This window comes from Halyomorpha halys, unplaced genomic scaffold (assembly GCF_000696795.3).
Source record: "Halyomorpha halys isolate HHAL.00 unplaced genomic scaffold, Hhal_1.1 Scaffold708.1, whole genome shotgun sequence".
In the NCBI taxonomy this organism is placed as follows: domain Eukaryota; kingdom Metazoa; phylum Arthropoda; class Insecta; order Hemiptera; family Pentatomidae; genus Halyomorpha; species Halyomorpha halys.
In genome coordinates this window covers 356,924-369,471 of record NW_027113783.1, presented here as the reverse complement: position 1 = coordinate 369,471, position 12,548 = coordinate 356,924, and the positions used below count along the sequence as shown (strand labels likewise).

Sequence of the window (12,548 nt, the reverse complement as noted above, 5' to 3'; positions counted from 1 at the left end):
TATTAATATTTCCATAATTAAGTAATTCTTATTCTAACTTTCTTAGTAAAATGTCATAGTAGATAGCTAGTATCCTGGCATCCTCAATCTGTTGATACAGTTTCCAGTGACTGGATTCTTAACTTTTTGTTTTGTTTAGTAAGTATGTAAATAGTTTCAGGACTTGTACTTAAACTTCTATTTAGTGTTATATATGATTTAATTTATTGAACCACTTATGAGGTTCACATTGAGACTAGGAAGGAGTTAATAATAAATTACATGATGTATATATATTTAACTAACCAAAACGTTTAGAATGTTATTTCATAATAATTGTCAATATATTTTTCACTCAGTCAGTTCATTATTCTATTTAAGGTGGAAGAAATTTCTTCATTGCGCTTGGAATTAAATGAAGCTAGAAGATTGTCCTGTGCTTCATTAAAAAAAATGGAACAATCAGAAGCCAGAGCTGAAGATCTTGAGGAAAGATTGAAAGCTTTTGAAGATGAAGAAATAATGGTATTAAATATTGATGTATGTAGTTTAATGTTTTAATGGTCTATTTAGTTCAAGTAATCCTATCTTATTTAATAGGATGCTACTAACCAAGAGAGAATGATTGAGGTAATGCAGCAACTGGCAATGGCTGAAAGAATGTTTGAAAAAAGCTTTGAAGAACATGAGGATCTGCAAAGGAAAGTAACTACTCAAACATGGGAAACTGATGAATTTAGAAGGAAGGTGAATAAATAAAGAATTACAATTTATTTAAAACCATCTTCTCCTCATATACCATTTAACCTTTAGGTCTTAGAAATTTCAACTTGGTTCTTATAAAAATATTATTTGGGGAAAATAGTCTTCTCCTCATTCAGTTCCACCAAGTATTCCAGTTTCAGATTTTCAGCTTCAAAATAATTTTTGAGTATTAGAGAGTAAAATAGTAATATTTATTAATTACTATTGCAAGTAGCTTCAAATATTGGTATTAACTTTGAGAAATTTATATTTTTCCAATAATATAGATACAAAATATAAGTTATTTATATATATATTGTTAGCTTTTAAAACAAAACACCTATTTTATCTTTTTGACTCAGACTGTGGTAAGACCTTCAAACCATGGTTCTAATATACAAGGGTAAGTCAATATTTATCCGCAGTTTAGTTATGTTTATGTTAGTAGCACTGTTGTTTTGCATTGATGATGCATGCTTTGTTTATTTGTTGCTATGTATATACAAGTTTCAAGTTGCTAGATTAGTTTCGTTATTGCTGTCGTGATGTTAATCATTGCATATTGTGATGCTAATTGCACCAAAGAAGAGCAATGTCAGTTTGCCGAAATTCATTGAAGACTTTCGGTACAGTACGGGAACAGTGTTTTGCCACTACGGAGTGTCTATGAATGGGTTGAAAAATTAAAAAATAGATGTACAAGTGTTATGCCCATGGAGGAGCCCGACAACTGTTTACCGCCACGAATAAATAAAACTATTTGATAGGTGTGCTATAGGTGCTCTTAGACAGACGAGTAACTATTGGCACATCTTCATAATGAAAATTAGTCATGGTTTTGCCTACAAAATCATCCACAGCAGACTTGGGTTTCTGCTCTCAAAAGTTGTGTTGTTGCACGACAATGCCCGTCCACGTACTGCTGCCCACACTGTTGAAACGCTCAAGAAACACAATTTTGAAGTACTGAATCATCCTTCAGTTCTGATCTTGCTCCTTCTGACTATCTCTTGTTTGGTCCACTCAAAGAGGTGTTACCTCGGACGAAGCAATGAAAGAAGCGGTCCATTTCTGGCTCGCAGCTCAACCAAAAACCTTCTTTTATGAGAGCATCATGAAGCTTGTACAACGATGGACCGAACCAAGTGCGTTAAAAAACAAGGAGGCTATGTCGAAAAATGATATACTTCTAAGTTTCCTATTTGATTATAATAAAATTTTATAACTATATTGCGGATAATAATTGACTTACCCTCATATATCACTAATCTATTGAATATTAGATATCGTGATTAATAATAACAATAGAGATTATTTAATTTTTAACATGATACATGGAACCAATGAAACCCGGCCCCAACAAAGTGGGAGTAAGTTTGGTCAGAGCTAAGGCATTTAAACTTTTCATGATGTATATGAGGAACAGTCCCTTCATGTCCGGCCCAAGTGTGCAGAGTCATCTCTTTGAACATCATGCTCTTTATGATCTCTTGTGAATAGACAAAGCATTCATTGAAGGTTGGCATTAGGTTGTGGAATTAGACTCTGTAGCCTTCCGGAGTCTTACTTCTAAGAAGAATTTCCTCCTAAAGAAACGGAAGTATTAAATCTTGATTAGATACCTGCAATGCATAATGAAGTATGTAAGTTGTTTGATTACATTAAAATTTCATATGTATATTGCGGATAATAATTGACTTACTCTCGTAGTTGTGATATATAGATCTTCATAATCATTTTATTATTAGAAATATAGGAAATTATTTTAATTTATATAATCATTTATTTTATTAAATCTAATCATTAATGAAACTTTTTTATCATTGTTGAACTATTTTAGTACCTGGATACTGAACAGTGTGCTGAAGAACAGAGGCATAAAATAGAAATTTTAGATTCTGAAAGAATACGATTTGGAGAAGAAGTGACTACTGAGTTACATAAAATAAAGGTAAAACTGTCATGAACTTGGATATTATTTAAGTTAATAATGATATTGATAAGCATTTTACAGAATTCCATCAAAATTCTTGATTGGGGTTCCTTGTTTAGAAGCACTCTTTTTCATAGAGCAGACATCCATTGAGCTGTTGATTAAGCTTGGCTATAATAAATGTTTGAATGTTTTTACAAAACACAAGTTGTTACGGCGGATAGGGGTTCAAAAGGAACCTTTACTAGCCCCAACCTTGAAAAGAAAAGAATAGTCGAATTTTGTTATTTTTGTATTTTTGAATAAGTAAACATAATAAAAAGGAATAGAAAATATACCAACTAGAAAAAAAAGAAAGCTCAACACTATTACAAAATAAAATTAATTGAACAATTAAGTAGATCGACAAAAGGGACGTACGTCCACCCGCCTTGTTTTCTTGGAGGATGAGTCGAAGAAGTCCACCCGCCGTGGCTAAGATGGCCAGAATGCTGGTTTACTACGAGTGTGTAGTGAGTAGATAAAGGAGACGATATGTGTGTGCAGTGAGACGTTAAGAAGTTGTCTGTCTATTTTTCAGTAAATATTCAAAATAAAAACTTTTTAAACAATAAAAACATATGTTATACAGTTGATTTTCATTTCGTTAAACGATGTGTTGGCCGCAACACAAGTTGTTTTTTATAAAGCACAATAATTTTGTCATAGCCCTGTCCTATAATATATGTATAAAACAAAGTTAAGCAACACTAAGTGTAGATAGTACTTGGATGGATGACCACCTAAATTGGGTGTTCTCTCATACAAAAAGACTATGCTTCGCCTACCCCTCCCCGGGTAAAAAAAACCCGAAGAGGAGGTTTGTGAGGTATCAGCCTATTGGAGGCAGCTCACAGACTGGGAGTGGGACTGATGACCTTAACCAATGCCTACCTTCATTTTGAATCATGTTTGTGATCCTTCGAGACCATAGCACATTGCCAAGGATCTCCAAGATCCATAGTATCAACAGAAAAAAACAAAACAAATCACGAGTCGCATGAATAAATAATTTTTTGTTTATTTCTGTTTTTTTGCTGATCGAATCCCCTGACCACCTTCTTCACTTATTAATCTATGGTCAACTGTCTACACCTCATTATAAATATATAATCTATAGTAAATGTCAAAAATAGACAATTCTTGATGTATATATAACCACATAATTGTCTCTGCTTCTTATATAAACATAAACTTACTTATTGTCATTGGCTGTTACTTTACTCCTTACCTTTTCATTTAACTTCACCTGATAAAAAGTTTCACTTCTGATAAAAGGTAGGACATTTGTTGAAAAGAAGTAAAAATATATCATCTATGTGAAGGATGATAAATCTGCTAATTAACTATTCAGCATTTTTTTTCATAATCAGTCTTAGTTGTGTTTGTGATTACAGTGAAAGAACACATCTTATTTCTGTAGACAAGTTTTATTAAAAAAAAATAAATAATAATTTTCGTAGTTGAAATTGAATTTCTAGGAAAGGAAAAATATAACAAATATCTTTGAATGTTTCTGATAAAAATTTCTGATGTATATATATATTTTTTTTAAGACACAATTCCAGTCAAAATTGGAAGAACTGACATTACTTCCTGACTTGATAAAAAAGACAAATGAAAAACTTAAAGAAATTGAAGATGTAAAAACTACTGCCGAAAAGAATTGTGTTATTTTGTCAATGAGCTTAGATGATACCAATGAAGAGGTAAGTTAGTATGGAAATAATCAGTTATTGGACACATTATGTTTCGATTTATTTATTATTGTATTAAAGCAATTTATTGTATCTTACTTTAGAAATTTAGCAAATAAATCAGTATTATTAACACATTTATTTTATTGAAATATTATTTAATATCTAATTTATATAAAAAAACATATACAGATATGATAAATGCAGCCATTTAAATTAAAATTAACTTGGTAGTCCATGCTACTGCTCTGGCATGAATTATAATGACCAATCACCATACTATACTATACTCCCTTCAAAGAAGTTATTAACAAACTCATATGGCATAATGACTGACAGAGTGAAATTTTGACACTATACATTGTGCAATAATAAACCTGAACATGTTTGATTAGAGGAGGTATAGATTTTTCAGAGATCAATCCAGAATATTATATTTACTCCTTAGAGATACTTACATTTCTGTGCCTGAACCTTCCTGGTTGTGTTCACATGCTGACGGGGGATGAGTGAGGGCAGGGATATTATTTTTTTTTTCTTTTTAAATAAGATTATAATATGTCTATTCCTCTTTCATCATTACTTTTCTTATAAAGTTGACATTTCATGTGTATATCTAAATCGATTTGAACTTACCAGATTATAATCTTTTCTATAATGTATGCCTTGGAACTATTCATTTTACAATATGCTTAATTTATTTACAAAGTTTGAAATGAGTACTTACAGCTTAATTTGAAATTATGAAACATTTATAAATTGGATACATGTTGAATGTATTTTTGAATTGTTTATTTTAGAAGGAATGTAGTCAAAATCTGGTACTTTTGCATCTCATATGTTTGTGTATTTATGAATAGAATGGTGGAGGTATATTTTTGATTAAACATTAATTAACGTAACTAGGTAAATTAACATACTTTTAATATAAAGATTATTTATTTTTTTAGGATTATTTTTTTAAATCTATGGTAATTTAAATGTATTAATCGGAGAAAGTCCAGAAAATTTTTATTTAGTATATATTACACTCCATTTTCCTATATTTATTTATATATCTTTATTATCATACTTAGAAAGAAGCATTCCAAGAACAGTTAGAGATGGTGAACAGAAACAAAAATGAGAGTGAAGCTGAGAAGTCTTCAATGAAAAGTTTTCAAACTGATGTTGAAAAAAAAATGGAAGAAACCAAGACAGAAAATAAACAATTGAAGTTAGTATGAAGTATTGTATATGTTTACAGTTGAGTATTTCCTTTGTAATTTTTTTTTTCAATTTTATTGTACATATTTGATCTGAGAAGACAGGAATTTAAATAATAAAACTCATCTAAAAGATAAACTATATGCATAATACAAAATATTTATTCAACTGATCCTGAGACAAAGAATATGTTTTAAAATTCATTGAAAAAAATAATCCTTTCAACTAAAAATCTTACTGAAAAAATTAATTTGATTTTTGATTTGTCATATTCAAATTAATTATCAGGATAAAACAGAAAATATGTACACCAAGCTAAAATATGGCACAAAGCCTTGATTCTCGAAAATAATCAAATCAGTCTACACCAACAGCCTAGCAAGAAGTGCTTGGAGCAAAATCTTGAATGGGGCCCTGCTTTCCATTGGAAGGGGGAGTACTGAGGTTTACATAGAACAATAATTTTTTAATTTTTCCAAAATTTTATTAATTTTATTATAAATGCAAGATGATAAATTGTAAAGGAATACATGATAAAATATAATTGACAAGTTGTAAATATTATTTTTTTCAATATTAAGCTTAATTGATCTCTTTTCAATTAAGTACAATATAATAAACAACCAAAATTAAGTGTATAAATAAACCAACAATAAATAAGATAAGACAAGAATTATGATAATCCTTGACAAAGAACAGATAAACCTGATATGTCTTTGGGAATGTACAGCATCTTCAAATTTAAAGAAAACCAAACTAGAAATAGTTATCCGTTACAAGATCACCCTATAAATTACAACTCTTTATTTATAATATCAATAAATAGTGTACTTGGAAATTGATAAAGTTATTTATTGAAATATTTCAAGGAGCTCCTCGCTCAATAAGTTGTTTATATTGAAAGCGTAAAGGATTAAAAAATTGTGAACAAATGGTACTTCAGTAATATCTGTAGCAGCCAAACTAAAGATCAAGAATTTTATTCTGGAGTTTTTTGTTTATTTCTCTTTTTGTAACGTAATAATTGTCATTTCTAATACTTTTTGAATGATCACAAAGATTTCTAAAAAAATGAAAATAAAAAAAAGATAAGAGCCTTAGCCAAGTTTGCCCCATTTGCTATTTTTACAACTTGTCTTACACACATACATTTTTATACCTTGTCTTAGACCACTTCCCTCCACTCCATTCCCAAGCATCACCAGGACTCCCAATACACAATAACAATATCACACATTAAAAAAATACAGCATATATAACATCAATAGTTTGAAGAAGACACATTCATACTGAATGAAATAGATACATGTATTTTCTATGGTTCAGCTGTTTAAATGTAACCTTTTAAAGGCACAATGTTTTTATTAGGAATCTTTTAATTGTATCCTACCAATTGATTTTAGCCTCTTTTTGAGTTTTTGCTCCTTTAGATGTATACCTATTTATTTTTTTTCAACAGTTCATGTATATGGTTGTAGTATGTGGTAAATGTAGTGGTTGGAAAAGTATCAACTCTGTTACTAACTATAGGCCAATAACTTCAAGACTGACTTCGTGGGGGAGTTTAGGCTGGCAGGTTACATTAAATTACTGGAGAGTCATCCTCCTCTATATAACTTAAGATAGCTATTTTCTCAAACAGCTACCAAATCGAATTTTTATTTATTTTACATTCTATAATAAGCAATAATTATAAAGTTGATAGTTGAATGCTGGAGCTGCTACCTGTCCCATGTTATCTGGGACAGTCTTGTTTTTAATTAATATAATTACTCCTTGTCCCACTGCCACGTATTAAACACAATTTGCATTTCAATGGTTCTTTTAGTTTTAGTCTGAAAGATTTATTTTAAATAATAGTAACATAGATTTAAAGAGATTTTTTATTGTCGGGAAAAATGGCCTATTACCCCTTTAAGACACTTCTTTCTTCCACGCTGCCACCACAATTGCTGTGCTATCTAATATTTGCTTTGGTAATAATATGACAGTTGATTCATTACTGCTTTTCATTTTTTCTGGTCTTAATAGTTTTTAGTTTTTGCTTCCTCATTACCTAAGATAGTGAAGTTTTGTATTCATGCAGGAAATAAAAAAATCATAATAATAAATGTTAGTAGAAAATTTTCACTCATATTTTGTTTTTTAAAGATCTGGAACAGATTTAGTTCCATATTTATCTACCTGTTGTCAAATTTGAGTTCAGGTATAATTGATTAAACTATTAATCTAATTTTGATAAAATTTACAGGTATTGTGCGAATTGATACCTTGATGGTCATACATCGTTTTTACTAGATTTCCTCTTCTACTTTTTCTTAAGTATGTAAACCTCTCATCCTTGGGATATTGTTCGAAAAGCTCTTATTATTTGGTTTAAATTTGGAAGAAAGTTGGGGATTTTAGTAAAAATGGCCCACTAGTATAAGACCATGGACCACTATCACTTGTGCATGCCCAAATGTATTTTTCTTGAAATATCTATATTTCAAAAATGTCTGATTTGGCTTAAAGTTAAAGAATTATTTCAAATTTCATCCACTAATTTTGTTTTTCCCCTTACATCTCTTTTTTTTAAAAGATGGTGGCAACCCTGTTGAATATCTATATGATGGATTGTGAAGGTCGATTAAGAGATATTTAATTAAACTGGAATTCATTTGAGAATCCAGAACTTAATGAAAACCTACAATATGTCATATCAAATAAAAGCTATAAGGAGGAAATATTTCTTTTAAATGTTTAATTTTTCATTCAAATTAAAAAAAAAAGGTAGATGATAGTGTGTGTGGTATATCATGTTATAAATAATCAGGACTCCATTATTTTAAATTTTTATTCTAAAGGTAAATTTTTTTATTGCAATGCGATTATAAATTAAAGTTACTATCAAATACAGAATTAATGGTTCAATGAAGTTCTTATTTTTATTGAAGAGGATCACAACTTTGAAAATTGTGTATTTTTTATTGAATTATTTTATTTTTCAATTTTAGTTATATTCATTTTTTCATATATCTGTTATTTATAGTAAAATAATACAGTGTCATTAAGTATGTAAGAAACACAACTTAATAATGAAGGATGATCACTTTTTTACTTTACTGTTTTAAATAGTTAATTAAATTTATCAAAATTTTGAATTAAAGTTTGGAATTGGAAATATATAAAAAAAAATAGTCAAATACCAAATAAAATTATTTTATAACCCTTGGATAGGTTATTATACAATAATTTAGTGTTAATAAAAAAATGTTAGCCAGGCTTACTGTTGCTCGTTTCGAAGAAATTACTATATTTAATGAAAGAAAGTTTGAAGAATCATTTGAAAAAGGAAAAGATCTTCATCATCAACTGGAAACCCTAAGGCAGCAATCAGCTAGACAAATTGCAAAGGCTAAAGACAGGTTTGACAAAACAAGACGCACTTTACAGGATCAGATTGCTGATTTGGAGAAGCATCTTGCATCAACAAGAGCAGCGCAGAAAACAGCTTTTAATGAGAGAGATGAAGTATTATTATTTTGTTTTGGATTATATAATTTTATATTATAAGATGATAGTATAATTAATTACTAAATCCACTTTGTTGGAAATGGGACTCATAAAGAAAGAGTATGTTTTGAGATGAAAGAAAAGTTTTTAGTTCGATGAATAATAAAACATAACTCTTTGGCCAGGAGTTAGCCACAGCTACCTCTTGTGAAGCGCCTGTAGTAGAATTGAGTATTGTACTTGTTAATCAGGCCGTCCCATCTTATTTTGGTGTCATTTTTCTGAATCATTACTTTTACTGTATTGGATACAAACCAAAGCATATTTGGCTTCATTCTAAAAAAAAAAATTGTAGCTGTATTTATTTTTCTAGAATGACTCCCTGCAAATGTGACCGGTAGTAGCTAATGCATTCCATCTCTTTACCCAGCCTCAAACACACACATTTTCTTTTTTTATTCTTTGAATTTATAAAATTAGTAGGTCACAAGTAATTGGAGCTTCATATTCTGCCATAATTCAACAGTAGTTGAGAAACTAATGACTCTCAAAAGAGCATTCTCTATTCCCATTTGTGTGAATTAGAGGTAATGCACTTTTCTGTTAAATAAGTTAGGCATAGGTAGTGTATGTGTAAAACAAGTCATGTTCTCTTCCATTTTATAACACCATGGGAACGTGGCTTTAGAGAAAGCACAAGTGCTTATTTTTTCCAAGATGAGGACAAAAGTGAATTCTAGTGAAAAACTAATTAATAAAAAAGTTATTGGTAAAGAATAAAAATGTTAAGGTTATTGAGGGACATAACTATTTGGCTTGCCACAAAAAAAGCTAAAAGAGGCTGGATTCTATCTGATTTTTACAGACTTGAAAGCAATGTCATTCCAAGATGAACCTTGGAACTTGATATTACCATCCCTAATTTTGTTTTAAGTTGTTAGCTGATCAACAACAGTAGGTTTCATATACTGTGTCTGGATTTTTTCCTGAGATTGATCGGTTGATTTTTTTTATTTTTTTATGTTTGGTTCCAAAGTCACAGTTCGTACAAGAATAATCTTTGGAAGTCACCAGTACCATCTGCCATTTTGTTTCATATTTGCCCATTTATAAATTTTGAGAAATAAAATACTTCAAAGCTTTGACAAAATTCCAAATAATCTTTCAATTTTTTATTAGGTTTGGTAAAATGATTCCAGATGAGGTTATCTTTTAATGTTATCAATATGGAAAAAAAGAAACCATGATTAATTGGAGCATTTTTGTTATTTACATCAGCCATTTTCATTTGTATATGAACTAAACATTTTTGGAACAATATATTATTAGGACTAAAAATATATATTAACTAGATTTTCATTTTCTAAATTTTCATCTTCATTAATTATATAGATAAAATATATTTCATGGTATAACATAAGATATGTTTTAAATTTGGTTAGTTTTTAAAATGTTACCTTTACCTTATTCAATTTTAGAGGGTCTGATTTAAAATATGCATTACAGATTCGAAACAGGATGCAAGCTCAGATAATACAACTCAATGAAAATTTTGAACAAGCCCAGAAAAGAATCCGAAGTATACAGTCTCATATAAATTATATGAAAACAACTTCAAAATTATCTGGGTTTACGGATACCGATGATCAATGATTTTCCAATCTTTATATGACTGGCATTCTGATCTGACTTTAAAAATGTGGGCTAAATAAAATTGTTGTTTCTTTATTATTTATTAAAATATATTTTATTTATTGATTTTTGAATTTTTTAGTTCCTTAGAATAAGTAAGGTAATTCATCTGATTACCCATTTGAATGGGTCATGATTATGTGTGAATTTTGCTATTTAACTTAGCTGTTATTGTTAATGATGATTTAGAGTAAGATTGATGGTTAGGTTTTTTGTTTCCATATATTTATTGGTAATTATTGGTAACTATTTATTGTTATCTAAGTGCTTCTGTTGGATATCATTAATGTTTTAATTTTTTTCAACAATCTTTGTAGAGTTTATGAGGATAAAACATGAACTAAAGAGAAAAAGAATCACCCAGCTCTTGTACAGTTCTGACATACCTGTCAAGTTAAAAAGGACAATATAATTAGGCCTTTGTGGTGGCGGAGGGAACTAAGAGTACTCTTTATGTTGACAGATAAAGCCGTTTGAATCTTTAATAGTTTTTCTACATTGAATTAAAGTTATTGTTTTCTTTAAAGGTATGCTCCTATGTAAAAACACAATTAAAAAGCGATGGAGAAGAACAAACTGTATAAAATTTTAGAAGGAAAAGAAAGACTTTTGATTGGACAAATATTTTTAAATACTCCTTTCTACATAATGCCTTGCATATTTTTTTTTTTTTCAAAAAATTAAAATTGAGATAGATTGGAGGAATATAGTCCGATAGATAGTCCGGGTGGCGGTCAATAAAGGTATCAATATAGTAAAAGAAAACCATTTATTGTAAACCATTGTAGGAAGATAGTCCGGGTGGCGGTCAATAAAGGTATCAATATAGGAAAAGAAAACTATTTATTGTTAACCAACATTTCATCCCACTTGGTTTCCTATATAATTAAAAATTAATAATAATCTGCTGCACCAGAAAAGTTAACATTCAAATCTGGCGGTAAACTTTATTAGCCAATGGTTGCCTGTTGAACTGAGATTTAGAGATAATCTACTTTAAATAGGTAACCATTCATGGAACTTTCTATAGTTCCAGTTGGATTTGGTTAGGTGTATTGTATCTGATCTAATCCGTTTCTTTCCGAATTCTATAAAATTTGGTCGAGATAGACCAGTGATTCCGAAATTGTTCGCCGCAGTGCCGTCATAAGGGCGCTGCAAAATATTCAATTATTCAAAACAAAAATTACAACTATGAAAAATAAAAATTAATGAAGAGTTTATCAGTGATTGTTTTCCCTTGTTGCATCAGTTTGTTATCTCCGATGAAATTAATTTGTCTTACAATTTAAAATCCGTTTTTGTTGCTCACCTATCAGAGCTTATAAAAAAAAGAAAAATACTTTGAAGCAGATAATGATGAATTTACATGGATTCAAGACCCATTAAGAGCCAAGGCTCCATTAGAATTTACTTCTTTAGAAGAAGAATCTTTTATTCACTTTTCTTGCGATAATACTCTAAAATTAAAATTTGGTAGCATGGAACTTTCTGATTTTTGGATATCAATAAAAGAGGAATATCAACTGCTTAGTGGTAAAGCTCTATGGATATTAATTCCATTTGCAAGATCCTATTTGTTAGAAACTGAGTTTTCGGTCGTCGCAGTAATAAAAAGTAAATATCGCTCGAAAATTAATGTTGAATAAGAAATGATGGCACCATATCCAATTTTATTCAGAGATTTGAGAAGTTGTGTAGTGAAAATCAAGCTTATCCATCCCATTACTAGTTTTAATAATGTTAATCATTAATGGACGTTC

The 12,548-nt window shown here is 29.7% G+C and overlaps 1 protein-coding gene across 6 annotated transcripts in view; it reads left to right on the top strand.

Annotated features, from left to right (window-relative positions):
• Positions 1-10,851, top strand: part of LOC106685535 (outer dense fiber protein 2) — a 19,992-nt gene extending 9,141 nt beyond the window's left edge. The window contains exons 6-12 of one of the 6 annotated variants that reach the window (XM_014428275.2): positions 361-504; positions 580-726; positions 2,564-2,674; positions 4,252-4,404; positions 5,469-5,608; positions 8,862-9,111; positions 10,600-10,851. In XM_014428275.2, the coding sequence (XP_014283761.1) occupies positions 361-504; positions 580-726; positions 2,564-2,674; positions 4,252-4,404; positions 5,469-5,608; positions 8,862-9,111; positions 10,600-10,746 (1,092 nt within the window). In that variant the 3' untranslated portion in view covers positions 10,747-10,851. Of the gene's footprint in view, positions 1-360; positions 505-579; positions 727-2,563; positions 2,675-4,251; positions 4,405-5,468; positions 5,638-8,857; positions 9,112-10,599 lie in introns of those variants that run through there. The other 5 variants (XM_014428276.2, XM_014428279.3, XM_024358700.2 and 2 more) reach the window with 5 other exon arrangements.
• The last annotated feature ends 1,697 nt before the right edge of the window (positions 10,852-12,548 follow it).